The following is a 26867-nucleotide window of genomic DNA, read 5'->3' as shown; positions in this document are numbered from 1 at the left end:
ATATTGTATACATTATAAAATGATCACAGCAATCAAATTAATTAACACATCCATCATCTCACATAATTACTTTTTTGGGTTATTTTGGTGGTGGAAACACTTAAGATCTAGTCTTGTAGCAGATTTCAAATTATTCAATACAGGATTAACTAGAATGACCATGATGTACATTAGATCCCCAGAACCTGGGACTCCTTTTAAATGTGCGTTTGACCTTCTTGTACTATCCTTTGTGACTCCTAAATCTTGATCATAATTCATGTATTTTTAAAATCTCTGTCTCCATTTTCTATGCTTTCCTCATGCCTAATGTCTAGTTCAGTAGTTTTCTCTTCAGGTGTACATAACCTGACCTTTAAACTATCCATGGAGTTTCTAATGATAATGAGCACATTTTTCATTCAAGAAGTTCTGTTTTTGAAGATACATTGCATAAGGTCTTTTACATTTTATGGTTTTAACTTCTTTATTTCTTGAATAATTTTTAAAAATGTGTTTCATAGGTTTTGTCAGATAATTCTATTACCTGAAGAATTATTGTTTAGTTTTGTGGGTTTGTCGACTCCCACTTATGATGGATTATTTCCTCAAGGTTTATTAATTTTGGATTATGAGCCCATCCTTTGTGAGACATTACCTGTCGAACTTCTATAAAGACTTGTATGAGAATCTAACATTCTGGAGATGTTTGTGAGGACTGAGTTGGGGACAGATGTTCTAGAGAAATTTTTTTTTGGTTCTTCCTGTTATCTCAGCATCATTTATCATTCTTCTAGAATTAATTTTTAGGTAGGTTTCTTGGCTTTGGGATTCATAGATCACAGGAAGTCTAAATCTGTAGTGGAAATACACATGGATATCCAAGACACACATACATGCACACACATACAAACACTCATACATGTGCATTGTACTACACATATATGCATTCCACATATATACATACTTACAATCTTCTCTGAGTTTAGAAACAAGAAAATAAATCTTGCTAAAATTATATGTGAACTATAGGAAAATGGATTCTGAACATATAAAGTTCTCTGAGATGAGTGAAATTTGTGAGATTAAGATGAATCTACTGTTTGTTGAGTAATTAACACATTTCAGGCTATGTGCAGGAATATGTATCTGTTCATTTAAAGCTTTCAGTAATTTTGTGAGGTAGTTATTATTTTCCCCATTTTAAAGGTAAATAAACTGAAGAGAAGTGGTGGCATTTGCTATTTTACTCAAATGTCACTTTTTATTGAGGACTCGCACTGCCATTTCCCCTCCTCTGGCAATAACTCAACTGCTTTCCTGATTTATTTTTTTCTGTAGAATTTCTCTCCCTCTAGTACACTATAGATTTTGCTCATTTTCCTTTATTAATATTTCTCTCCCCCTCTACCTGTCAACCCCCCCAAAAGTAAGCTCCATTAAAACAGGCACTACTTTCTGGTCTAAGTGTTCCCTGACTATTTCTGTTACCTAGAATATTGCCTGGCATAATGGCACCTGATAAATATTTGTGAATGAATGAATGGCTCAAATGAGATGCTCTGTGCTTTTGCTTATGCACCATTCTACTTCTGAGCTTTAATTTACAAGTCTGTAACAACTGTTTTGTCTTGAGTTCCTGAAAGGCCTTTCAAAAATTTATGGGTTTATTCTTTTAACTTAGTTATGTTCCAAGTAGGTGAGATTGCCAAATAGATTAATTCCAACATAATGAGGTATTTATGTGTATGTACGTCTGTAAAACCATGCATTTGTGAATAAATAATGCTTGACCTCCAGCAAATTAAAGGCCATGTAAAAACATTTGGCAGACTGTAAAGCACTGTTCCAGTATAAGATGTTCCTAGTATTATTTGTTGCTATATGATGGTGGTCAGATGGTTAGACCCTCTATCATTGACTTAGGGCACTTACAGCTGGAGGATAGGTCCATAAAAATGGACCTAATCAATCACTCTACTCCCTGATGTGCTCAACAGAAGAGTCTTTCTCACTTTTGGCCTCACTCTGGCCTTATATCTCCTGTCCAAACACTGCCTACCCAGGAAGAGAGAGAGAGAGATAGACAGCAATAGAAAGAGGACAGACATGAGGAGGCAAAGAAGCAGATTTAGAGAGAGGTAAGGAGGAGTGTGTGTGTGTGTGTAGTGAAAGAGCAAGAGAAAAAAAACAATAAATATCAGCAAAAAGTTTGAAAGAGGAAAAAGGAAGAACAGTAGAAAGAAAAAGATATTGCAATAAAGAAGAATGTCCTGTGGATAAAGTGATAAGACTGGTACACATGTGGGACTTAATCTCTGAAGGCAACTCTAGAAAAGTCCCTGGTTGTTTTGCTGAGCCTCTTTTATTGGAGTGTGAATTATCTGCCCTTGAAGATGACCTTGTCAGACAGCACTATGGCAGCTCCAGGTAGCTGTACAAGGCCTGTTTGCTGACTGAATAAACGAATGGCAATAGAAATTTAGATGTGTGGGACACCTGGGTGGCTCAGTTGTTGGGCGTCTGCCTTCAGCTCAGATCATGATCCTAGGGTCCTGGGATCGAGTCCCGCATCGGGCTCCCTGCTCTGCGGGGAGCCTGCTTCTCCCTCTGCCTGCCTCTCTCTCTGAAATAAATAAATAAAATCTTAAATTAAAAAAAAAATTTAGATGTGTATTTCCTGAAGTGATTCACTTCCTTAAAAAATGTATTATTTTAGAATCATACATTATGTTCAACTGTTTTCTTATTGGCTGACGAAGAACATGGCAGGACTCCAAAGATGGCAATGATCCACAGTAGTTGAGCAAAGGGCAGGGCTAAGGCTGGAAAGACACAATTGTGAGGGGTGCCTGGGTGGCTCAGTAGTTAAGCGTCTGCCTTCGGCTCAGATCATGATCCCAGGGTCCTGGGATGGAGACCTGATCCAGCCCCGCATCGGGCTCCCTGTTCAGCGGGAAGCCTGCTTCTCCCTCTCCCACGCCCCCTGCTTGTGTTTCCTCTCTTGCTGTCTCTCTGTCAAATAAATGAAAAAAATCTTAAAAAAAAAAAAAAAAAGACACAATTGTGAATCTAAATCAAACTCAGCACCTGGCGGATTTAGCATTAACCCCTATTCAGGACAGAACCTTGAGGCTTTTCTTTTTTTGAAGAATAATATAAAAGAGGTAGAAATGAAAAATTCAAAGCAAGTGAGGAACCAAGACTTTTTTTTTTTTAAGGATTTTGTTTTTAAATAATTTCTACACCCAACATGGGGCTCAAACTTACAACCCCAAGATCCAGAGTTGCACACTCTACCAACTAAGCCAGCCAGGTGCCCCAGGAACCAAGCATTTTAAAGGGAGAATATAAGCCACTGAAGAGTGGAAAACTAAGACAAAAGGATTTGCTATTTACTAAGCAGCAGAACGATACAGCCTTTGATCTCTAAGGCTACTGCCAGCTACATAAAAATAGGAAGGGTAAATCAATTAATATCACTGGCCCAGTCACTATGATGGCTATCATGTGATCTGAGGTTTCCACCCCACCCCATTCAGTGACTCTTTGGACTCTTAACTTTTCCTTTAAGATCTCTTTCTGGATCTCATACTTTTGGTGGACATGTCTGCACATTCTGACCTGGTCAAATAAAAATAAAGAAAAAGTAAAAAGTTTATGTAAGCTTAGGTCCTGGATTGAAAATAAAGGAATTGAGAAGAAATTTATATAGGGAGCAACCAGAATCTTCATCTCCCCTCTCCAGCCTAGGCCACTTATGTAGTTTAAGCTTATGGGATTTTCTATTAAAAATCTTCCAAACAAATGATTTTGGTGGGTTTTGAATCCATTTGTTTGTTTTTTTTTTTAAAGATTTTATTTATTTATTTGAGAGAGAGAGAGAGAGAATGAGAGACAGAGAGCATGAGAGGGAGGAGGGTCAGAGGGGGAAGCAGACTCCCTGCCGAGCAGGGAGCCCGATGCGGGACTAGATCCTGGGACTCCAGGATCATGACCTGAGCCGAAGGCAGTTGCTTAACCAACTGAGCCACCCAGGCGCCCTGAATCCATTTGTTAAACATGGAAAAATACATCACTTTTATTTTATTTTATTTATGTTAAATGAGTTTAAGAGAATAGCTGATTCTCAGCAGGGAAGTTAGAAATTTCAACAAGTTTGGGGAGGGAGGTGGGAGGATGGGTTAGCCTGGTGATGGATATTGAGGAGGGCACTTTCTGCATGGACCACTGGGTGTTATGTACAAACAATGAATCATGGAACACTACATCTAAAACTAATGATGTAATGTATGGGGATTAACATAAGAATAAAAAAATTAAAAAAAAAGAAATTTCAACAAGTTTATATGGTGGCAGACATTAAAAAATAAATGTCAAGATTTAATAAGAGCTATCAAAATAAGCTCTTTCTATTTTTAATTATTTTAAGTGAGTTTTAAAAATAAATTTACTTAGCTATTACAGCTATAGAGAGGCTGAAGTCCAGGAGGACTTATGGAGGGTAAAGAACAGGGAGCCAAGAGTAAAACCCCAGAAATTTATTTATAAGTTTGTGGGACAGGTGGAGGAAGAGCAAACTCATAAATGTGTGAGAAGGAAGAGCCAATGAAATAGTGTAGAACAGGAGAGTGGTGTCCTTCATTCCCAGAGAGGAGCTTAAAGGAGGAAGTGGCCATCAGTGACAGATTTTTCAGAGAAATGAAATAGTTAAAGAAAGGAAACTGTCAATGGAGTTATTATGAAAATCTCAAGGAGGAGAGCCTCTGTGGAATGGTGAGGGTGGAAGCATTCAGTTGTTGAGAAGTCAAAGCACTGATGACAAAGAGTTTACCATCCTTTCTACATGTTTAGCTATAAAGAAAAGGTGAGAATAGGCAAATGCTAAAGGAGGGTGTTGGATGTCAGGACTGTCTTCTTAGATATGAGAAATTGGAGCATTGTGAGCTGAGCAGAAAGGGCCAACAGAGAGGGGAGGTTAATGACACAGGGGAGGGAGTTCACGTCTGATGGAGCAAGGTTTGAGGCAGAGATCAATCCTGGGTCAAGATTGAAAATAAAAGAATTGAGAGGAAATTTATATAGAGAACGACCAGAATCTTCATCTCCCCTCTCCAGCCTAGGCCACTTATATAGTTTAAGCTTATGGGATTTTCTATTAAAAATCTTCCAAACAAATGATTTTGGTGGGTTTTGAATCCATTTGTTAAACATATAAAAAAACATTACTTTTATTTCATTTTTTAATTTATTTTATTTTATTTTATTATATTTTATTTTATTGTATCCTGTTGTATCCTGGTTCTATGGGGGAAATTAGATATGTTGTGTCTTTACCCTAACAGTATTTTTCCCAAGAATATACCCAGTCATAAGTGCTGGACATGCCTGTGCATTTATGTGTTTTTCAGGATAATGTAGGTGATAGTAGACCTATTTATACACTTACATAAAGAGACCAGTTTATGACTTGTAGTTAATTAAAATGGTTGCTTGTTAATTACACCACTGTCTGTATTCCTAAATTTTGCTAACAAGAGGTCACCTAATTTTTAAATTGTACTCACTGCTGTACTGTCGTAATCTTCCACGTCTTAGGAAAGCTTCATTGTCTGAAGTTTTGCCTCAGAATTCTTTCCAAAATAGAATGGGGGCCCTGTAAGCCTCCGCTGGAAGAATTTCTGAACATTGGTGACCCGTGCATTCACTGGTTCTTTCTGAGAACTTGTATTATCTCAGGGAAACTGAGAGTTGGATGATACTTGAATTTTATGTAAACTTTTGGATTTTTAAGCCACATGGACCTTCAGTAAGTGGTTTAATCCACATTATAGATCTTCCCAGAAATGGGACAGGATATCAATTTATGTATATGATCCTAAGGAAACTCAGTTATAGGGAATTGAAAAGATTTAAGGGCATCTGTCTGAGGTCTTATAAATAGTTGATGACTGACCTGGAACTATGGCACCAGCCCCCTGAATTTGACTGTGTATTTCTTGGCCCTGAAGGTATATTGTCTGTAGCAGGAAAGTAGATAGCTTCCATTACAAAATCATTACTGAATCAAATACTCTACCACCATGAATTCAGAGAATTAGTAAACAGGTGAAAGTTTTATTGGTTCCCAGACAATCCAGAAATAATTTCTTTTTGTATCCAAACTAGTTGTGAGTTTATAACTCAAAGTAGTTATGCTTGTTCAGGTCCTAGAGATAAGAGGTGTCATTATGAACTGGAGCCAGGCTGTTCAGATAGCATAAGGCAACTGTTCTTGGATCTGCAATTTTGTCACTTGGCCTTATTATTTTCTATTTCTTTATTTGTAATTGATTTCTTCCATATGTGTCATGTAGAGAATATCCTGAAGACTATTCTAATGAAATACACTGGATAATAGGTTTCAATCAGCTTACAGGGCTTTAGGAAGTATTCCTCAAGGACTTTGAGATCTCCTACTACAAAACCATTTAAAAGAATACTCTGATTGCATTTTACATTACTGGTTCAGAAGTAAATATTATCTTTATTAAATATGTATCTTCCATCTTTCAAAAACAGGCTATCAGACAATTGACATGTAAACAGATAAATATAAGGAGAAATCTTCGTAATCAGTCTTTCTTTTCCTTATTCAGGAAATAAGAAAATACAAATATTTATCAGCAATACTTTGTTTCTTGAGTAAAATTGCCAGAAGTCTATTTATTAAATAGGACCATATGCCCATTTATGCTACATTAAAAAAACTAAAGAGAAATATGTCTTACATGTATTCCTTGTTAATTTTGGAAGATCCATTTCCTTCAGACCTCTCTTGGAGCATTTATAAAATGATAGGGAGCATATGATTTGTGACACTTTACCATTTTTCATTTTTATCATGTGCATTCTTTGAATCTTTGCATTGCTTACAAACTTGAGGATGATAAGCCAGAGTGAAGGATCACATTGGGTGACATAAATTCTTGACAATGTAGCATGAATATATATGTAGCAAATTACCAAATACTGACTTGATCTGATACCAGAGTCACCCTTAAGAGACAAACATTGGGGTGATAGGTCTGCTTTTGTGGCTCCATTATATGCTATAGAGACTAGATAGATAAGGCTGCAGTGTTGGGGTGCAGAATGGTAATACTGTTACCTGGGAGCTAAAGGTTAGCTGTGTGTAATCCCACTTAAATCCCCTGGTCATCAGGGCCTCTTTCAGCAACCACAATGGGCATAAACTATTTTAATTTTGATTACAAATAAACTTTAAGAACAAAACAAAGTGATGTAAGTAAGCTTGGCTATGTATAACACAGGTAAATCATGCACCTTCTTTTTGTACACTCATTTGAGACTCCATGTTGATTTTTTAGAATATCTTTTTTTATTTCAAGACCAGACATCAGTAATACACAGAAACCTGATGGGGATGTGGATTGGGTGATTTGCCCTCATTCTTTCCTACTCAGAGGTGGCATAGTCTATGGCCTCTTACATTCTCAAGTCATGCTTACATGCTGTTTATATTGTCATGGAATGTATGGTGATTAACACAACATAATAAAAAAAAAGAAATATATTGTCATGGGAAGTGGTTCAAGAACAGAGGTGGTATTTTCATAACCACCCAGAAATTTTGGGTTTAGAAAACAAGTCTAACCTAGTGCAAAAGACATTACTCAATCCAGATAAAAGACTTATTTGCTAAAATCCAATGTATTTCTTACAGGCTTCTATTTATATAGCAGTACAGAATAAGAGTGTAGATCATTAAGCCATTAGAATTCAGTTTTATACTATCTGTTAGCATGCTGCTGACCAATATATAGCTTCAATTTTTCTGTGAAATATGCTTCCAACTTCCCTAACACACCTGGCCTTGTGCTTTTCATGTCCACTACTTAACAGCTGAGAGTGCAGACATTCACAAACATAGTTCCCAGATGCTTGGTGCGTGGGCCATGCCTGATGCTTTTCAAGAATGGGAAACACGCATTTGTGCTAAGATTGAAATACCCTGGGCTCAGGGTCGATTCTTTATTTATGTTCCTGATGTTTAGGAAATGTATTAGGAAACAAATCATCTGATGATCGAGGACTGGCAAAGGACATTTAATAAAATGTCAGCAAATACAGGAAAGAAGTTGGGAAGTAACTCACCATAGTGAAGAGAACAAGATGGAGGAAAGTTTGAAACCATAAGGGAAAAGGGCAGCCTACCTAATGGGGAGGAAAATTATTTGTAGAATCCTAATGGAAAGATTTCACTGATGCCAAAAAATATTTCACTTGATCAAAACACAATGGTTTTTTTAGTCACTATTAAGTAATAACAGGTAAATTACCAGAACTGCTGTGACATATGAACTCTAAGATTCTTTCTTGGCTGCTACTGGATCCACATAATAGGGAGTAATCTGGAGTTCTCAGCTGCTTACATTCCACTCATTAAAGGAACTCAGAGTGAAGCAAGCAGTGAACACATTCAGTTACTGCCTCATGCTTCGGGAAAAAGGGGGAAGATAAAAATTAAGATGTATCTTGTTAACTAGGTGTTGTGTTTCCTAGCTATATTCTCTATCAGGAGAAACATGGTAACAGCCAATAAACACTCTCTGTAGTCTTTGTCAAACATAAAGTAATATATGGACAAATGCAAAATATAATTTTATTTACCTGATTTTTTTTCACATATAAACTTACATGATAACAACACGTCCAGGCCTTCACAAGTACTTTTCATTTTCAAAAATCAAATCCAAACTTACTGGCCTTTTTGTTAAAAACAGTGGGAATTTTTCTGAGTATGCAAATGGTCCCAATCCAACCACTGTTCTTAAATCCCCTTTAATACCTCTCATCCGTGTGTTCTGTGAAGGCAGAACTTTCTAGCAATAGGAATACAGCTCTAAAGAAATTATACCTGAAAGATATTAAAATATAGCTTTGGCAGTTGGGGTGCCCAATTTTTCTTTGTGTCCTGGGCAATCTGAAGAAAAATATCTTGTTTTAGATCTCAGCTCTACCGACATTAAATGATAGCCAAGAAGGCAAATGGTACTAGGCTTAGTCAGTGTGTCTCTCTGCTTCTGTGTTGGATGTGACAGCCTTGTGTAAAGATCTGCTTTCAAAGTTTCCACTCCTCCGGCCTCTGGAGGGCTGGGCTTGAGGAAGGTGAACATCTCAGAAATCCTTTTCCATCAGTACAGCAGGATGCTGATGATTTCATTTGACATTGAAAAAGCAAGGGAAGAGATGCTAGGCTTATGCTATTGTGTTCACACTGGCATTAGATGTCATGAATGTTTTATTTTGTGGACAGTGCAACTCAACTTCAAAGCAAACCATGAAGTGACAACATGTAGGTTGGTAGTGTTGACTAGCTACAGACCAACTGCACATCAGCCTACTGTATATGGATTCGCTAGTGATTTCAGGAACGTAAGGGTGAGAAGAACCCATAGGTACAGTTCTTGGCACGGTTGATAAATAGTACAGCTGCCATTGGATTGTGGTGCATGCCAGAAGTCATTCTGCTGTGCTCTCCGTGCAGAAAGGTTTGTTGTTGGTGGAGATGAAAAGCATTGCAGATGTCATCTTCCAAACGCTGTACTTTTCTTATAAGTCGTCCACTGAACAAGTCCAGGGATCTAAAACCATTACTAGGAAATTGGTTTCACTGTACCATCCCCAAGGGTTATTTTGTTCAAAACCCCAAGTTTAAGTGAAGAGGAGTCATCTGTCCACACAATGGATGTAGAGAGACTCTTTTTTTTAGTTTTGAAAATCGATTTCCTCCGATGTTTGTGCAGCAGCTGTTTCAACTTGTCCTTGAAAAAGCTGGTTGTGAGAGTGTAGAGGATTGGGTTCAAGGCACTGTTTACTGGAAGGAAAAAAATGACTATCCAGGAGGTGATTGTGCCTGGAGAGGGAAATGAAGTGTGGAAAATTTCATGAAGTGGAAATTTTAAACAACACAAATAACACATAACATTTTGTAGTCAATGCTATTTGGGGAGGGCTACCTAGTTTGCTCAAGTTTTCTTTCACCTTATTGAAAATCTCTCTGTGGGAGGAGCATAGGAGCTATGAATCCAAGGTCCTACCATTCTGAATTTCAGGAACTACTTGGTAGTTTGTTGTGAGGTCAAATGAGAGGAAATATGTAAAAAACACTTCATAGATTTAAGTTGATATGTAATGTATTTTTCTTGTTTTTATTGCTTTTCTTGATAGAAAAGTAAGAAAATGAGGAAATACTTCTTAATCAATAGATCAGTGTTCAGGAAATGTCTAGCCCAGGGTCAGATCTGACCTTGGTCTTAACTCCACTCCTGAAGGCCTTATTGCCCCACCCCTGTATTCCAGCCATCCTATCCAGAGTGGAGGCTGAAAATGTGAAGAGCAAATGAGAATACATCTTCCAACTTAATCAATCCTTTTGTGTGGAGCCTTACAGATACATTTAGAATATTAAGGGAAAGATGCCACAAAAAGTCCTTTGTGAGGAGAAATTTGTGATGGTAGTGTCCTTTCCAAATACATCATGCGCTTGGTTAAGATGAAGTGTGTTTTCCCCTTTATGCACAGCCTGCTCTTAGGGTCAGACACTTAGCTACGTGACCATGGGCAAATCATCTAAGCTCCCTGGACCTCAACTACCCTATCTGTGAAAAGGGCTGATGATAACTTACTTGATCGAAGTCAGGGGGCTGGGTCAGAGTCGGCGGCTCTGCTGACGTCCCTCTTCAGCACTAATACCTGTGATTCTCTGACCCCACCACACTATGCTGCCTCTTCCCACATCTCCAAAAATGCAAAGAACTCTCAGCTCAGGTGAAGAGCTGGATCGTTAAGGCCAGGGATACCTTCCCTGTCACTCTCCTTTGTCACCTTCTCTTTCCTCCCCACCCTCACAATTTTCTTATCCTTTAGATACCGTTACTTGTTCTTCTTTGCCCTGCTTTATTCCTTCCATCCTTTCTGTTCTTCTCTTTCTTTTCTATTTTTCCTGACTGCTTATCTGAACTTTCTTCCTCTCTCTCCTCTCTCTTGTTATCTCTCCCTTCTCCTTTTTTCTGTTTGCCTTCCTCTTTTCCTATCCCATCTTCTCTTTCTTGTCCTTATTTATTTTTTTGAACTGGAAAGAATATGGAAGAAAAATATCTATATTTAGCATATCTTAGATTTATTAAAGTTTCATATTACTATGTTACTTGCATTTAATTTTTAAAAATTAAACAATATGGACAGTGCATGATTGAAAAAAAAAAAAAAACCAAAGCAAAACAGAACAAAGTAAGTTGCTTTTTGTCTGTTACGTCCCCAAAGGAAATTGTGACCAGGAATGAGACTTCCTATTCAGTCTCAAGGTGACTCACTAATGTAAAGTCAGCAGGTGAGTTCTGAGAAAGGAAGGCTAGTGCTGGCTTATTTTTCCAGGCTGACCACACATACTATCAGTGACATGCCATGGTGGAGCACACTCCAGAGTTCTTGGGGGGTGGGCACAAGATGGGTTTAGGTCAGTGAGTGCAGCATTTCCTACAATACATGGGAAGTTGGGCAAACAAGAAGGGGCTTAGTCAAAAATAATCAGGGCTACTCTTTTAGGCCCATTGAAGTGTCCAAGACAAACCTCAAAGTATTGAGCTATAAATGTAGAGAAAGACTGAGGTATGGCCCAATAAGGTTTTCACAAAACATTCTTTTTCCTATTCCAGTTTCCCGTCATGATCTGAAATGTCGCAGGCTTTCCAGGGATGATGATTACTCCTGCGGCTCTCAGATACCATGGATCACCAGACATCTCCTGATTCTAAATCAGACAGTGTGGTGGGCTAAATTATGACCTCCCAAATTCATACACTGAAGTCCTAACACCCAGGACCTCAGAATGTGACTGTTAGAGACAGCCCTTTAAAGATGTCATTAAGTTAAAATAAGGCCATTAGGGTTGGCCTTAGTCCAATTTGATGGGTGTGTTTATAAGAAGAGGGAAACTTTCCTATATGAGAGATACTGTGGGAACACGCACAGAGGAAAGGTCATGCGGGAACGCAGTGAGAAGGTGGCCACCCGCAAGCCAAGGAGAGAGGCCACAACAGAAATCTGCTGACAGTTTATTCTGGACTTCCAGCCCTCCAGAACTGTGAAAAATAAATTTATGTTGCTTAAGCCACCCAGTTTGTGTTACTCTGTTATGGCAGCCCAAGCAGAGTAATACAGAGAGAAAAAGCCTCACAGAATATGAAAACTGGAAGGAATTTGAGAGACCATATGAAAATCATCTCCATGAGGTGAGGTGACCTCCCTACATTTCCTCAACTGCTCAGTGGTGGGGTCAGGACAGAAACCCAGGACTCCTGCCTCACTTGGTCCTTCTTCCACCACACAAGGCTGCCTCCTCCCACATTCAAGAGAAGCAAGTGACTGAGGTGGGGAAGGACATCAAAAGGTGTGGAAAAAGAAGTTGGGGAGGTTGATGAGATCATTCCTTTCCCACACTGTTCCACCACTCTTGGACCAGCTCAGCATCTTTAGTTGAAGAAGCATTTATTAAATAACATTATGTGAAACGCACTGTGGAAAGATGAACAAGACATGGTCCCTAACATCCTAAAGCTTATAATCTGAAGGAAGCAATGAACACATTAAAAAATAACGCTGGTAGGAGGCGGTTCAGATGAGGCTAATAAATGAACTATGAACAATATGTAACAGACATTTAAGCAATTGAGTTGGATGGGAGTGGGCTGGAGAGAGGTCTGGAATGGTGCTATGGGAGAGTGAGTATTTGGGTTGAATTTTGAAGTATGAGAAGGGGTATTTAGTAGCTAGAGTCTTATAGGTTGAAGATACAATCCAGGTGGAGGGAACAACTTCAGGAAAGGCAAGACATCAAAAAGGTGCAGAAGAAAAAAAATCCCAATAATTCTAATGGGCCTGGATCACAGAATACATGAGGGCAGAGTGGGAGATAAACATTTCTGATGCTGATCCCAGCATTTGGACTTTAATCCATGAGCAATGGAGGCCAAAGGCCATTTTAGTCCTGTTGAATTTGGAATGTAAGAATGTAAACATTGAGATGCCCAGGAAGTTGTAGTAGACTGGATATTTCAGACTGGACAATTCATCTTTCCTCTTAATTAACTCTGGTCCTCACAGCCACTTGGCTCTCCCCAGCCCCGAGCGATGGCACACACATTCTTATGGCCTCTGCTCTCCCCGCCTAGTGGAAGGTCCAAGTAGTCAGCCCCGATCTCTCTCTTGATCTGCACTTTCACACCTTACATGGCTCCAGGGACACCTCTGCCTTGTGGTCAGGCTATATGGACAGGTTAAGGGGAAGCTGAGGATGTTGTGTCATTTTGCAGTGAGGCATTTGACAAGGCCTCCCATGACTCTGTGCACAAGCTGGATGGACATAAACTGTTACAACTGTTTGGTACTTAAACATTCATCACACTTTTATAAGTGCTTCTGAAGGGCCAACCCCATGCATGAGCCTGGGGTGCCAAGATGAATAAGACACAATTCCTGCCCTGGATGGACTCCCCAAGTGGAGTGGGCCCTGCATGGCTGTGATTTCTAGGTCCTAGAAAGGGATTCAAATGAAATCCTAACTCATGAAAGGTTTTTTCCTCTGGTTGAACTAGGGGTGTGGGTGGGAAACCTGGCCTTTTTGATGAAGCACTTGTACAGAACATCTCACACTCTGCAGAGTGGAGCCTCGTGTGAAAACCACAGGGCAGGGACCAGGGGTGTGTGCCTCAGAATCACAAGGGGAACTTTTCCAAAATCCCCGTGTGTAGCCCTTTGCCCTTGTAGATTAAATCTAGAACCTGGGCATATATATTTTGATTTTTTTTGTGTACTCTTGGTTAAGAACCACTATCTAGCTCAGGTAGAAATGAGACACTAAGTCTTAGTTTTTGTTTTTTTTTTCCCAGCTCCTGTTTTCTTATCATTCTTGTCTGGATTGCCCCACTCCCCAGTTTCTATCTTAGAATACAGATTATAAAATACTGAAGAAAATAATAACTGTTTGTACCAAAGTTGTAGGTATTTACAGAGAATTTACTATATGTCAGGCACTGTATTCTGTCCTCATCAGGGAGTGTAAGATGGCACAATGTACTTGGGAATAATAGAAGGGACTGACCTGGTATTTCCACCCGGAAGAGGGAGAGAATTTTAATTACAAATACAGGAATCCAGCAGATGGCATCAGAGAACACTATAAAAAAGAAACGATTTGCAACAGCCACCTCTCTTCCAATGTGATTCCTCACTTCCGAAGTCTGCAAGGCAGTTTTTTTAATGGAACAGAACATAATAGTATAGGAAAACACAATGATGAGAAAAGCCAGCAAGTTCACACCTGTTGGGAAAAGCACAGCTCTTAACATCTCAGGGGTAGAAATCAACAGTAAAAATACTGTGTTACATAGACGTTCATTATGGTGCCTCTTCTCATGCTGTACTACCAAGAAGCATTCTTTTGTGTAAGCCCAGTCATAATCAGCTAAAAACCTTGAATCTAAGGCTATAAGCTAACGGAATTGGGTTTGTCAGATCAAAAAGATATTTAAAATACACAAACCCTTTATGAAGAGTTACAGAGCTCTGAAATTCAGATCTAGGTGTATCGTGAGGTGAATTTTAGCTTTTTTAAAGTCAGAAAAAAGCTATTATCATTTCTTGCTCTCTGCAAATTCAAATCTTAAGGGATTGCTGTAATCATACGTACATCTCAAAAAATAAACATGACCCCATTTCTTTATCTTATAAATATGAACAAGATAACCTTGGAATAGCAAGAAGATAATAGCCTCAGAAACATTATTTCTCATGTTTTTTTTGGGGGGGGGTCCTAAGTAAAAATAATACATAGAACAAAAATCCATTTTTGTTTTTTTTCTCAGATAGCTTACAATAATTTAAACTAAAATTCAGAACCCTTTAGACTTGTTTTAGAAAAAAAAAGAAATAAGAAAAAATAAAAAATCCAACTATATGGTTTATTATTTTAGGGTCAAATATGTTTAAACGATTCTCACTTAACATCATTATCTTATAATGTTGACTTCTTAGTCACTTTGTTATATTCTTTCTATAATAAAATTCCTGAGTAATGATCTTATTCTTCACTGTGAACATAAAATATGCTTACAATTTCAAAGTTGCTTAAAAAATGTTCTTCTGAATCTAGACTATATGTAAGAGATGGGTGAGGTCTAGGGGAAAATTCTATAAATTCCCAGTGTTCTGTTGTTTTTATTCAAGGTATTTCACATTCTACAGTATCTCATAATAAAGTCATACAATAGAATTTTATAAAATTGGCTTATGTTAGGCCTTTTGTCAGAAACTTCAGTTAAGAATAAAAGAAAATGACTGTTAAAGATGATCCTCTGGTGCAAATTATGAAAACAGACATGAACGGACCAAAAGTGTGTGTTCTAAAAGCGCCATAGGGATGCGAGAGGTTAGCAATAGGGGATACTGGGTGAGGGGCATATGGAAACTGTACTAACCTTGCAACTTCTCTCTAAATCTAATTCCATTCTAAAATAAAGAATTCATTTAAGAACTGTGTATTCTTATACTCTTTAAAGAGAAGAAAGGGCTCTGGGACTCCTCTCATAGGTAAGCCAAGTGTATATAGATGATGATGAGATACGTGTGTGTGTGTGTGTGTGTTACTATCTGTCTATCTGGAGTATGTCACAGGTGCTAAACCCATTTTAGCCTATCCCACCCCCTTTAACTGTAAGGTCCAGCCTCACCTAACTCCTTGGCCCTTCATCTGGACCTGTTCCTTGTCTATGGGCCTCTACATCTACTATGTCTTCTCCTGGAATAGACTTCACTTGGCTAATGCCTTCTTAGCATTTGGGCCTGAGGGTTTGGACTCATTTCTATTGGAAAGCCTTCCTGGTGCTGGGATTTGGGGCTCCTAGAACATCCAGTACTCCTTCTTTGTGGCATTTGTGAGTCTGTGATGTAAGAATGCATTTACTTGTCTTTATCCCCCTTTCTGGTGGCAGGTCTGTGAGGGCTGATCTATTGTATCTCCAGTACCCAAAATAGTGCCGGCCTATAGCAGGTGCTTAATAAATCCTTGACGAATCAGTGAATATAGTGGTGTGTGTGTGTCTATGAAGTGCATCTATGCTAGGAACAGCTTACACTATTCATGAAAAAATAGCTATAGAATAGGGTAGTGTGTAAAGAGTATTATTAAAATGGTGCTAAGAAAGTGTATTTCTCAGGAGAAGAGAAGGAATAGATGAAGATCTGGGACAGGTTGTTAGAGTCATTTTGTTTTGCGTTTAAGTGATTGATTTACAATTGACCTTGGGAGTAGCAGGAAGTCATTGAAGGTCTTGGAGGGGCAAACACAGTCTTTTTGATACTCAGGTAGTGAACAGGTTAATAGGAGAGAGAAAGCCTCCAAGGCCAGAGGACTAGTAAGGGCTAATGTAATAAACCCTTATTAATAAGCCCTTCAGGGTTGAGGTAGTGAGGTTTTAAATTTGGGTGGTAGTAGGTACAGACTGGAAGAAATAGAAGACAGAGGCATATTTTAATGAAAAACTATTCAATGAAAAAGAAATGATGATAGAGCTTATTGACTACTTAGATGAGAGGAAAAGATGAGAAAGGGAAATTAAAATGATAATACTGCCCTAGTTAAAAAATGACGTGGAAGTCGTCTTAATTTTAAGCAGGAGGATACTTATTAGACAATAACAAATGCTTTTTTCTAACCTTAAAGAGCTAAACTTCTCATTCACTTTTTTTAACAGAGAAAGTAGGATCTTTTCTAAAAAATTAGGGGGAATTAAGAAAACTGAAAAGCAAACAGTTTTATTAAGTACTCTTATGTTGTTGACTTTAGAGCTGCATTTACCAAAGGCAATAAACTTCCCTGGTATTTCCATTCCAGTAATCTCCTGCTAGTGAGTTTCCAGAATTTTATTATTATTATTTACTTAACTCATATCTAGATTGTAAAAACAAATGATTTCAGATAACTTGGTGGGGTCGCAGGTCAAGGCACTAAAACTAGAATTCCTCCAGCTCAGAGTCACGATGTGAAAATCAAAGGGTCTTACAGATAATAAAACATCATCCAGACAGTATGCTTTTGTTTCTCAAACTAAATCTCTATAATAAAAAGTTAAATAAAAACTCTAAATATTCAATAAGAACTTTTCTTTCAAAAAGGACAGTCTGGAGTATAATCTTTTACTTTCTGAAGTGGACAAATACACATTTGCTGAAATTTCTGTTTTTTCTATCAGAATTACATTGGTCCAGAAAATGAAACATATAATTTACCTAGGAAAATTCCAAGAGAATACCCTTTGCTTCCTATATCTTCTGTTTGGTCATAATAGAGTGGGAAACATACGCCATTTTTTCCATAAAAGTTTCCAAAATAATCCTCATTCCAAAATGGAATCACAGCTATTAAAAATCCCACAATCCAGATGCCAGTGAGGATGACCGAGGTCTGCCATTTTCCAGGACGAATGTTACTGAAGGGAAAGACAATGACCAGGAACTTCTCCAAAGTCAAGTATGTCAGCAGCAGGACAGAGACTTCGGTAGACAGCATGGCCAGGAACCCCATGAGACGACACTGTAAACTCTCCATCCACAGCAAAGCATACTTCTGATACTGCCCACGGTATTTTATGTCAAAAAAGCCAATGAAGAACAAATAAACACCCATCAGGCAGTCTGCACCTGTTAAAGAATTAATACAGTGTCTGTTGGTAGTTCCCAGCATCTCTGTTTTGGTTTTTTAATTAGGTCTTCCTCCTCCATCCTGTATTAAATGAACTAATATAAACACCGACAACAGTCTCTAAAGGACAATGGACTTCACGAAAGGTGTCCTAATTCTAAAGTACCACACTGGGTCTTTGTTTTATAATTTAAAAATAATGGTGGTGGTGTGTGTGTGTGGGAGGGAAATTTGTGTGTGGGAAGCTAGTTTTTGAACAGCAAACAAATATCACTTGCATAGTTAATAAAGAAAATAATTTTCTTTGGGCTTGAGGAACATGGGTGCTATTGTAATTGAAGGTTTAACAGAGCTTAGTTTATAACCCAAAACCTGTCCTCCATAATCTGTCCATTGACTCATTGGCTCCTTGTTACCCCATTTCCAAGATATAACCCCACACGGTGGGTGCTGGATCACTGCAAATCTAATTAAGATGCAATCTAAAACAGAGAGTCAAAGAGAACAGTACTTCATTCTTAGAAAAAAAGCTGCTCAGCTCATATAATTTATATTAAGTGCCATGGTTGAAGGCCAATATGTATGTAGTGCACACATCACAGAAGACATCCTAAATCCACTTAGATAGGAAACGTACTTACAACAAAGGATTTTGATGGACGTAGCGTGAGTCGTGTTTTCAGCTTTAATGAAAGATCTCATGCCAATGACAAAAAGATTTCCAAAGCAGGTTATGAAAGCTATAACCCAGACAAATATTCTGAGGATATTGTTAGCCAAGAGGTCCTCAAATGAAGAAATGCCGTCAGTCAAGGGCATACATATGCGGACATGGGGAGCATAGGAGCAGTACCGAAAGTTTGTGAAATAACTAAATTCAAAGGGAAAAAAAGAGTCACTTCACAGCAATGACAGAAAAACTAGAGTTGCCGTCCTGTATCAGAGCCGTTGCTCTGTCAGGTATGCAACTTCGCTAGGTCTGTTTATTTTTGGTTATAGTGATTATAGATTTCTTTATCAAATATTACGTTACTCTAGGCAGTGTGCTTCTTGGGAAGACGGAGAACCTGAAGGACATAGAAATTCTGTGCCTTGACTGAAACGAGTCAGGGAAGGACATGAGAATGTGAAGTCTCTAGGACTCCATTTTTCATCATCACATTGAATTATTCTTTAGGGTATTATAAAAAGTAAATTGTCCTTGTTACACTGACCTGCAGCAAACATTCAGGGGCTTGGGTTTGGGATGGAAACTAAAAACATCCCTGTCTTGTGCTTCGTTTTAATTATACTCACTTAACCAGCCTCCTTTTCCCTGACACTGGCGGTCTCCTAGTCTCTGAGACCTAGGAAAACTCAGTCTCATGGGAGCTAGGAGAAGAAGCAGATTTCATACCAGGGCCTAAAAGGGCTTAAACAATTTCTAGAGGCAAATATAGGTTTGTTTGTGATCAATGTATTTTTGATCTAGGTGTGTGGAAGCTTGACGTGTTTGAATTGGGAGGTCATTTGGCTTATCGCCATTCCCCAAACCTGTGTATTTAGGCTCCCCCCCCCCATTAAAACGTATTCCATTTTTGTTTTCTTGTACCACCTCTTTTAGTTCATTTCTCTTTGTCTAATCCTTTTTTGCCATCTCCCCATGCGGTTTTGAGACTAGCCACTTAAATCAAGCTTTACTCTGCCGAGGCCTCAAGGCCCCCGTGATCGATTGGCTGCCCAGATCCACCTCACCTTCCCTTCATTGCTCGTTCCGTTCAGGCATATTGGCCTTCTTCCAATTCTCAAAGAAGCCAGGCTCACCCCTCTTCTTACTGCACTGCTTTTGCTGTTCCCTCTGCCGGGAAGATTCTTCCCCCTAGATATTGCCAGACCTGCCCCTCCCTCCATTCAGGTCTGCTCAGACGTCACTTCTCTCTTCTATGTGAACCATCTATCTCCTCTTTCTGTCCTTTCGTCTTGCTACACTTATTTCCACAGTGTTTATTCACAGTTTATTTGTTCACTTTGTTTCCCAAAGCTAAATGGAAGCTCCATGGGGCAGACACTCCTCTCTCCTGTTTGTCCTGTGTTCTCAGACCTAGAACAGTGCCTGACACATGCGAAGTATTCAACAAATACTTCCTAGATGATCACGTGAAAGATGGATAATTTAGTGCTGGGCTTGTCAGGTAGGGAAATAGGGGGCAATCGCTGCCCTCAAGTAGCTGACAGTCGAGCTTCCGGAAATCATCTATGCAATTAAAGGAACTTGATGTATAATTCCCTTTTTATCTTCTCCTTGCCTGGAGTCCTTGGTACACACTTGACTTGACCTTTTAGTTCCTTTAAGATTCCATTATGTCCACTGTCTTCAGATGGACCCAGCTAAGGTCTCTTGGTCATTCAACCTTTCCTCCTGCTATGACCATGGCACTGGTCAGCAGGTGGAAGGAGAGGGGGTTATGAGGTGGAAGTGTTTCAATAAATGGTGGACAAAGAGGTGAAGAGAAGCTAGGTCACTTAGTAGGGAAGTAACTAAGTTAAAATATTTTTTGTTAATTATTAGCTGCTTCTTGACCTTATTTTAAGTGGCAGCTTCTCCATCAAGTTCTAAAAAGGTTGAATTTCTCTAATCTAAAAGGACCTCACATTCTACCCTCAACAAGGAAAAGATAGCCTCATTAAATAAGTATCTACTGGTGCCACAGAAAGAGAAATGATGAAAACCATGTGGATATGCATCAAGTACTTGTCTTTTAGTAATCACACCTACTGCAGAGACTTAAACAAAATGTTCTCCCAAAAGAGCACCTTCACACCAACCATTTCATCCACTTGCTGCACCCAACTTGTAATCTTACACCGAATCCTCCCTATTGTTGTGGATAACAAGGGTTAATTTTTGAAATCATGAACACATTAGAGTACACAGTTGATAAAGAAATGAATCATGTCATAAACACATATATTAATATAACACAACTTACACAGTGCACTTTAGCCAAATATATTAAAGTGACATCAAAAACTACTATAAAGATTAATTACCTCCATTTTGTAGTGCACTTAGTAACAGTAACAACACCTGGAATTTATATAGCACCTTTCTTCCTAAGGGCTCAAATCTTAGAGCAGCCGACTGCTCATTCATGTGAGGTGAATTAATGTTTCCAGGTCTCCTGAGTACCATTTAGCCAGGGACTTCATCTTGTGTAATGTGTGGCATTCTGGTACCCTGATCTCTTATTGGGCCTCAATTGGATAAACAGCGTGTTTCCAGAGAGAAGTGTCATTCATGTCGGCACATCATAATATTGAACTCTATTTGAACAGGGACCAAAGGTGACAAAATTAAAAAGTTCTCAATAAAAAGACTTTTCTTGCATAAAAACACATTGCAGTGATACATTAGACAGTTTATACTAGAACATCGACAATATTTCGCCATGCTTACTTCTCCATTTTTCATACATACATACATGTGAGAAAGATTCATCATGGGTTGAAACATCCGTGTGTTTATATTTGGAATCTCTATCCTTTCCAGGTCTCTGGAAAATATGCACAATAGGTTTCATGTTTTCAGGGCTTAATTTTTTAATAATTGCATTTTTTGTCATATCCTAGATACCATGCTTCGAAGTCTTATTACCAGTTAAAATTAGGATGAAAATTTTACAGTAAACTATCTTAGGAGATTGCCATTTCTATTTATGACTTTTGTAAGTTGGAGCTGATTTTGTCACTTCATATGCTGAATTACATTCTAATAGAACATCCTCATGCATTTCTTTGATTTAAAAATGGCAGTGGTGATTTGTGTGATCATGAAATTGGCTGCCTAGTTTGATTTTATAGACCACGCCATGTGAGCTTTAGAGGGTTTCAGACAGGAACTGATATTTCCAACCTGAGAACATCACTGAATTAAGTTTTGTGAGAACCTGGATTCAAATACAGTCGTTTCTTCCAGGCCTGTGCATCTTTAGGGTGGAAAACCATGGAAGCAGTAAGCAAGGCTTCAATTCAGGACAAGTGTTCCTAAGACAGTAGTGGGAAGCATAACGCCTTTCCTTCCTCCAGACCCCATGAGATGTCCTCAGAGGGCTCCAGTGGGAACCGCTATATTCCTCATTTATCCAGAAGCTTCTTCAAATACAGATTCTTTGAAGACTCTTTAGGACGGCATGAATTAAGGGAGTCTGCCATGTTCTCAGGAAACAGATGGAGAGAGGAAAATCTAAAAAGACAGAAGCCTTTTACTTTTAAGGTTTATTTTGAAAGATGTTTGATTCTCACTCAGTTTCTTTTTGACTGATCTGAATAAGGATTTCTTGACATGGTTCTGAGTTTTCACCCATCCACTGAGTCTTTCACAGAACTGCCTTGTTCTTCGGCAGTCAGAAATGAAACCTAGTGGAGCAATTATACTCCAGAATTGTCCCAGGGCCTCTGATGCAGGAAACTTTTGAGTCCTTTTTAAAGGATTGGTTTCCCTCTTTCTTTTGCTCTCTGGCTTTCTCCTGGGCTTATCACAGTTTTAGCTCTACATGGATTGTGTGTGATTATTTGATTAATAGCTGATAGTTTCCAAAAGGGTAGGCGTCACTATATCTTGGGTACCTAAGACAATGCTATGAATAAATTGGCAGCCAGCAAATGTTTGTAAAATAAATGTGTAAATGAATCTTAAAAAAAAAGGATTGAGACAATAAAGAAAATAAATAAAGAAAGGTGTTGGGTAAATAGTTTCTAATTTGACTTTTAGAAAGGCATGATGTGGTAGCATGATATTTTGACTTTTAGGATTCAGTGTGTAGTAAGTGAAAAATCATTTTGTTCACATCCTAAGGTCTATTATTATATGAAAAAACAATATATTATATATATGTATAACACACACACACACACATCTTTGTTTTTTTATATTCTCGCTTCTTAAGAACAGGAACCAAGTCTTTTTCATCAGTGGATGCTCACTAATACCTGTTGAAAGAGAACTTAATCTGGAATTAATTTCCAAAAGAAAACTATTTAGCAAGAGGAAAAAGTGATATTAAGGATTAATCTTTGGAATTAAATGAACAAAAGCTTAAGGCTGAGATCACATAATATGTATGCCCTCCGTGTAAAAACAAACAACAAACTTAAACCAACAATGGTTATTCCTGGGAAAGGAATGAGGAAGTTCAGAGAAAAACTGGCAGAGTTCTTGACTCTATTTAAACCTCATACATTTGAAATTTTAAAATACTAAACAACATTAAGTGCCTGAATGTTCATATTGGTGAGATAATTTTTTTCTTTACTGAGAGAAATATAAAAAGCATGCACCGTAGACCAATATCAAGTAGACTGTTGTAGCAAAGGGGAAAGGAAAAAGCAAGCAAGTCTTACATAATTTTTTACCAACTGTTCAGTAACCAAACTATTGAAAATTTAATTCTTTGCGAAGATTGCAGGATGAGATTTTTCCATGTGAATCTGGTATACGTAGCTTCAAACACAGAAATGTTTTTTACAACATATTGAATGGTTTTGCTGTCATTCGGTACATACTTGATGGTAACAATGATATTCACAACTGTCTGATGATGCACGCTCAAATAAAAACCCCTCTGTGTATCAAATACCCATTTAAAAATAAATGTGGTTCTGAGTAAAGTACATCCACTAAAATGATAATCAACATACTGTTATATTTCACTTACAGAGACTGAAGTTGTTTAAGACTTTCAAACTGGTTCTTGTGGAGATACAAAAGAGGATTGGACGACAGATTCCTTTTGTACCATTAGAAAGAGGGAGGAAAGAAGCATCAGGATGTTATTATTTTGGAAGCTCAAGATGTTGCCATTTAAATCTGCTGATGGTGGGAAGAAGAACTTACAGTTTTTGTAGAAGCTTCAGGTCTTTAAAAATGTGGGGTGGTAGCTCCATTATCATATTGCTAGACAGGTCCCTGTTGATGAGAGTGAAAACCCGACACAATTACATAGGAAATAAATGACATGGTTATTACTCCTCACAATTATCATCATCCCATTGGATGTAACAGAAAATATGATCCAATTTAACCAACCTGATAACTTGTTACAAAACAAGGCTGTGTGAGTCAGCCAAATGGAGTGTTTTCCATCACTTTCAGACGTGTGATATTTTGCTCATCCAGTTCCTGTCCGGAATTTCCTCTCAATCTCTCTCCAACACATTCCCAACCTGGCTTCAATGTCTACTTTGATTAATTTCCTCTGTTTCAGGTACTCTCTGTACATTTCGATCATTCATTATTTCTGTGATTCTTATTTGGTTCAAGTATATGATATCTTGTTTATCCAACTGTATTACAAGCTTTCTGAGGCCAAGACCTCTGTCTTCTACTTACTCTTGCTTTCCAGCTAGGACAGTATTGGCCACATATTATCTGCCCAGATAATCTTGAATGGATGAATTTGCACATTTTAAATCTATTTTGATATGGTACTATTTTTTAAAAGAAATTAAAAATTTAGAATGAAATATAATAGGACTGTCCAATCCATGAAGAATCATAGGGAAATGCTTCTACAGAATATATACAGAAGGAATCAGGGCTCTTCAAGAGTCCAAAATATCCTTCTAAAGGGAAGATGTTCAAAAGTGAAATAGACATGCAATTGCTTAAAACTCAAACAAAAGATCTTATCTATTTTTGATGCTTTGGAGCTGCTGATGGGTATGTGGGAGTTACAAATAACTAAGACTTAAGTCTTTTTCTAAAGAAGCTTACAATTAGAATAAACAACTAGATTATAAAACAAGGAAGGAATGAAGCAAGTGCTATTATAGATGTACTGACTAAATAAAGAGGAAGGAGTTGGAAATCAGGAACTGTTTGAACAAAGCTTTATGATTTTCATAGGTAGTATAAAAGAAGAACAGCTTTTCAGGTGAGAGTTAAGCAGGATCAGTGAAACAGAAACTTGAGATTCAATGACATCTTCTGGAATTGGCAGATGGTCCAGCGAGGGTGGAGGATGGAAAGCATGGGGAGATGTAGAGGAAGTGAGTCTGGAAATAAGCATGGAGACAAAATGGAAGGGCCATGAATACATTCCAAGGCAGAACTTCCCAGGGCATAGTCCAGGCATTAGAACCAAAGAGGATTCTTATAAAAAGAGCACATTCCTCGTGCCCACTCCAGAACTATCTCTTCAGAATCTCTGGGAGGGAGGCTGGTAACATGCATTTTAATCCAGTATCCCTTGTGATTCTTCTGAACATTAACATTGAAATCTGGCAACAAGGAGGGAGAATATGAAGCAGGACAGGGGCATACTATGCTCTGGTTCATGGGATGATAGTTCTGTCGGAAGCATGAAAAGTCGGAGAGTCAAACGATGGAGACCAGGCAGGAGGCTTTGACCCTGTACCATGTGAAAGCTGATGAGGGCTTAAGGGGGTCATGGGCAGGTCTCACCATCTGGTAGGACATGAAGTGTAAGGAGGGTTGAAGGGAAAGGAAGAGGCTTCGAGCCTGGCTGCCAGGAAGGATGCCGATAGCCCTATGATGGTAAGTTCAGGAAAAGAAGCTGGCAGGAGGGTAAGGGTTATCTATAAATTAATTGTAACAGATTACTTTTGAGATGCTATCATGATATCCAAGTGTAGTTGTCCTGCCAGGTGGCAATTCTGATCTGGGGCTGCAGGTAAGAAGAGGACACCTGGGTCTAGTGTAGAAGGAAAGCCACGAGCTTGCATGGGTCAGAATGAGCATGACAACAGAGCAAGATGATGATGTCTTGTGCAGCTAGAAAACATCCTGTTAAGTGTTATGTTGAAAAACAAAGTACAGCCTTTTGGAAGAAAGGACTTTAGTGGCCTCACCTAAATGTGCTTATTCCTCTCCAGCATGGTTTGTTGTCATGAAGGCATAGTAAAATTATCTAACATTTTTGTAAATTCAGGAAGTAAAAATGCCTTGTTCAAGTTAATTCTATAAACTTCTGAATTTCTTTTTTCACTTATTGATGAACAGTGGATTGGAATAGATTATTGGTGATGTTTTAAAAAACAAGCTAATATCTCTTAATCAGACTCTTTTTTTGGGGGGTGGGAATGTGTGTGGCTCTGCCTAAGTGTAGGATAAAAAGAGGATTAGAATATTTTTCAAAATGTGGACTCCATACCACTGTTTCCTTAAGTTTGCACCTAAAACATGCTCCTGTGTGTCCTGGGCTGCTCGCTTTCTCTACCCTATAACCCAAGTCCCTATCAACCCTCTAAAGTCTCATCAGGAATGCCCTTGTGAAGAATAAGCGAGCGATTCTGAGGGAGCTGCTTTTCACTTTTTGCCATAAAATGACAATATTTTTAGTTGTAATGGAGTGTCTTGCACATACTAGGCACTTAGTAAATATAGGTGGATTTAGTTTGTGATACTTATAAATTCTTTTGAATTATCTTGATTATTCGTGAATTAGTTTTCAAATTACTCTTTCTGAGTTATTTTCCCCAGTACTTCCTGGATTTCTAAACGAGGCATAAAGAACGGGGGAGAGGTTAATTAAGAAATTAATTTCCATTTTTAGGCTTCAGATCAGGAGGAGGAGTTCTATACCCAAGTCACCCCCTTTGTAATGTAACAGACTTAGTTTTAACTTCCAGTGATACACAATTATGGGGGTAGCAATGAATTAATAGCAAGACAGATGTTTTTAAAAGTTTTAGCTCCACAAAACATATATTTGAACAGAAAAAGTTACATGAGCTCTCTGAATATTTTTCAATAAACCCGATCATTCTAGACATTTGTATTTGCTTCATCTACTCTGGAAGTCGTAATTTCTCAAGGGATAATAAGCATCTTTGTTCCTTTGTTCAGTCATGATTAATATGATTTCAGTCAGTTATTCATTTAGCAAGCATTTATTGAGAATTAACTATACTCCAGCCATTAGAGATAATAATCCTTGAGTTTAAGGAGCTCTGGAAAACTCATTTGCTCCAAAACACACACACACACACACATACACACATACATACACACACACACACACAGGAAATCACCCAAAGAAAATAGGGAGAGAAATTAGAGTAGGCTAAATCCATATTAAGCCCACCGTTTGATTTTAATATGCTTTTGGCTTTAGGATAATGTTGGTTC

The 26867-nt window shown here is 38.3% G+C and overlaps 1 protein-coding gene across 1 annotated transcript in view; it reads right to left on the bottom strand.

The window, feature by feature from the left end:
• Positions 1–8624: 8624 nt before the first annotated feature.
• RXFP2 (relaxin family peptide receptor 2) overlaps positions 8625–26867 on the bottom strand; it is a 41128-nt gene continuing 22885 nt past the window's right edge. Inside the window, exons 12-18 of the mRNA XM_081815496.1 lie at positions 23613–23684; positions 23434–23505; positions 21202–21273; positions 18382–18611; positions 17329–17739; positions 14144–14362; positions 8625–9898 (exon numbers count right to left, since the gene is read on the bottom strand). Coding sequence (XP_081671622.1) covers positions 9639–9898; positions 14144–14362; positions 17329–17739; positions 18382–18611; positions 21202–21273; positions 23434–23505; positions 23613–23684 — 1336 coding nt within the window. The 3' untranslated portion in view covers positions 8625–9638. The remainder of the gene's footprint in view (positions 9899–14143; positions 14363–17328; positions 17740–18381; positions 18612–21201; positions 21274–23433; positions 23506–23612; positions 23685–26867) is intronic.

Source organism: Leptonychotes weddellii, chromosome 3, assembly GCF_054177405.1.
Source record: "Leptonychotes weddellii isolate Sample4059 chromosome 3, ASM5417740v2, whole genome shotgun sequence".
Taxonomy (NCBI): Eukaryota; Metazoa; Chordata; class Mammalia; order Carnivora; family Phocidae; genus Leptonychotes; species Leptonychotes weddellii.
Note: the sequence above shows the minus strand (reverse complement) of the source record. Positions and strands in the feature narration are given on the sequence as shown.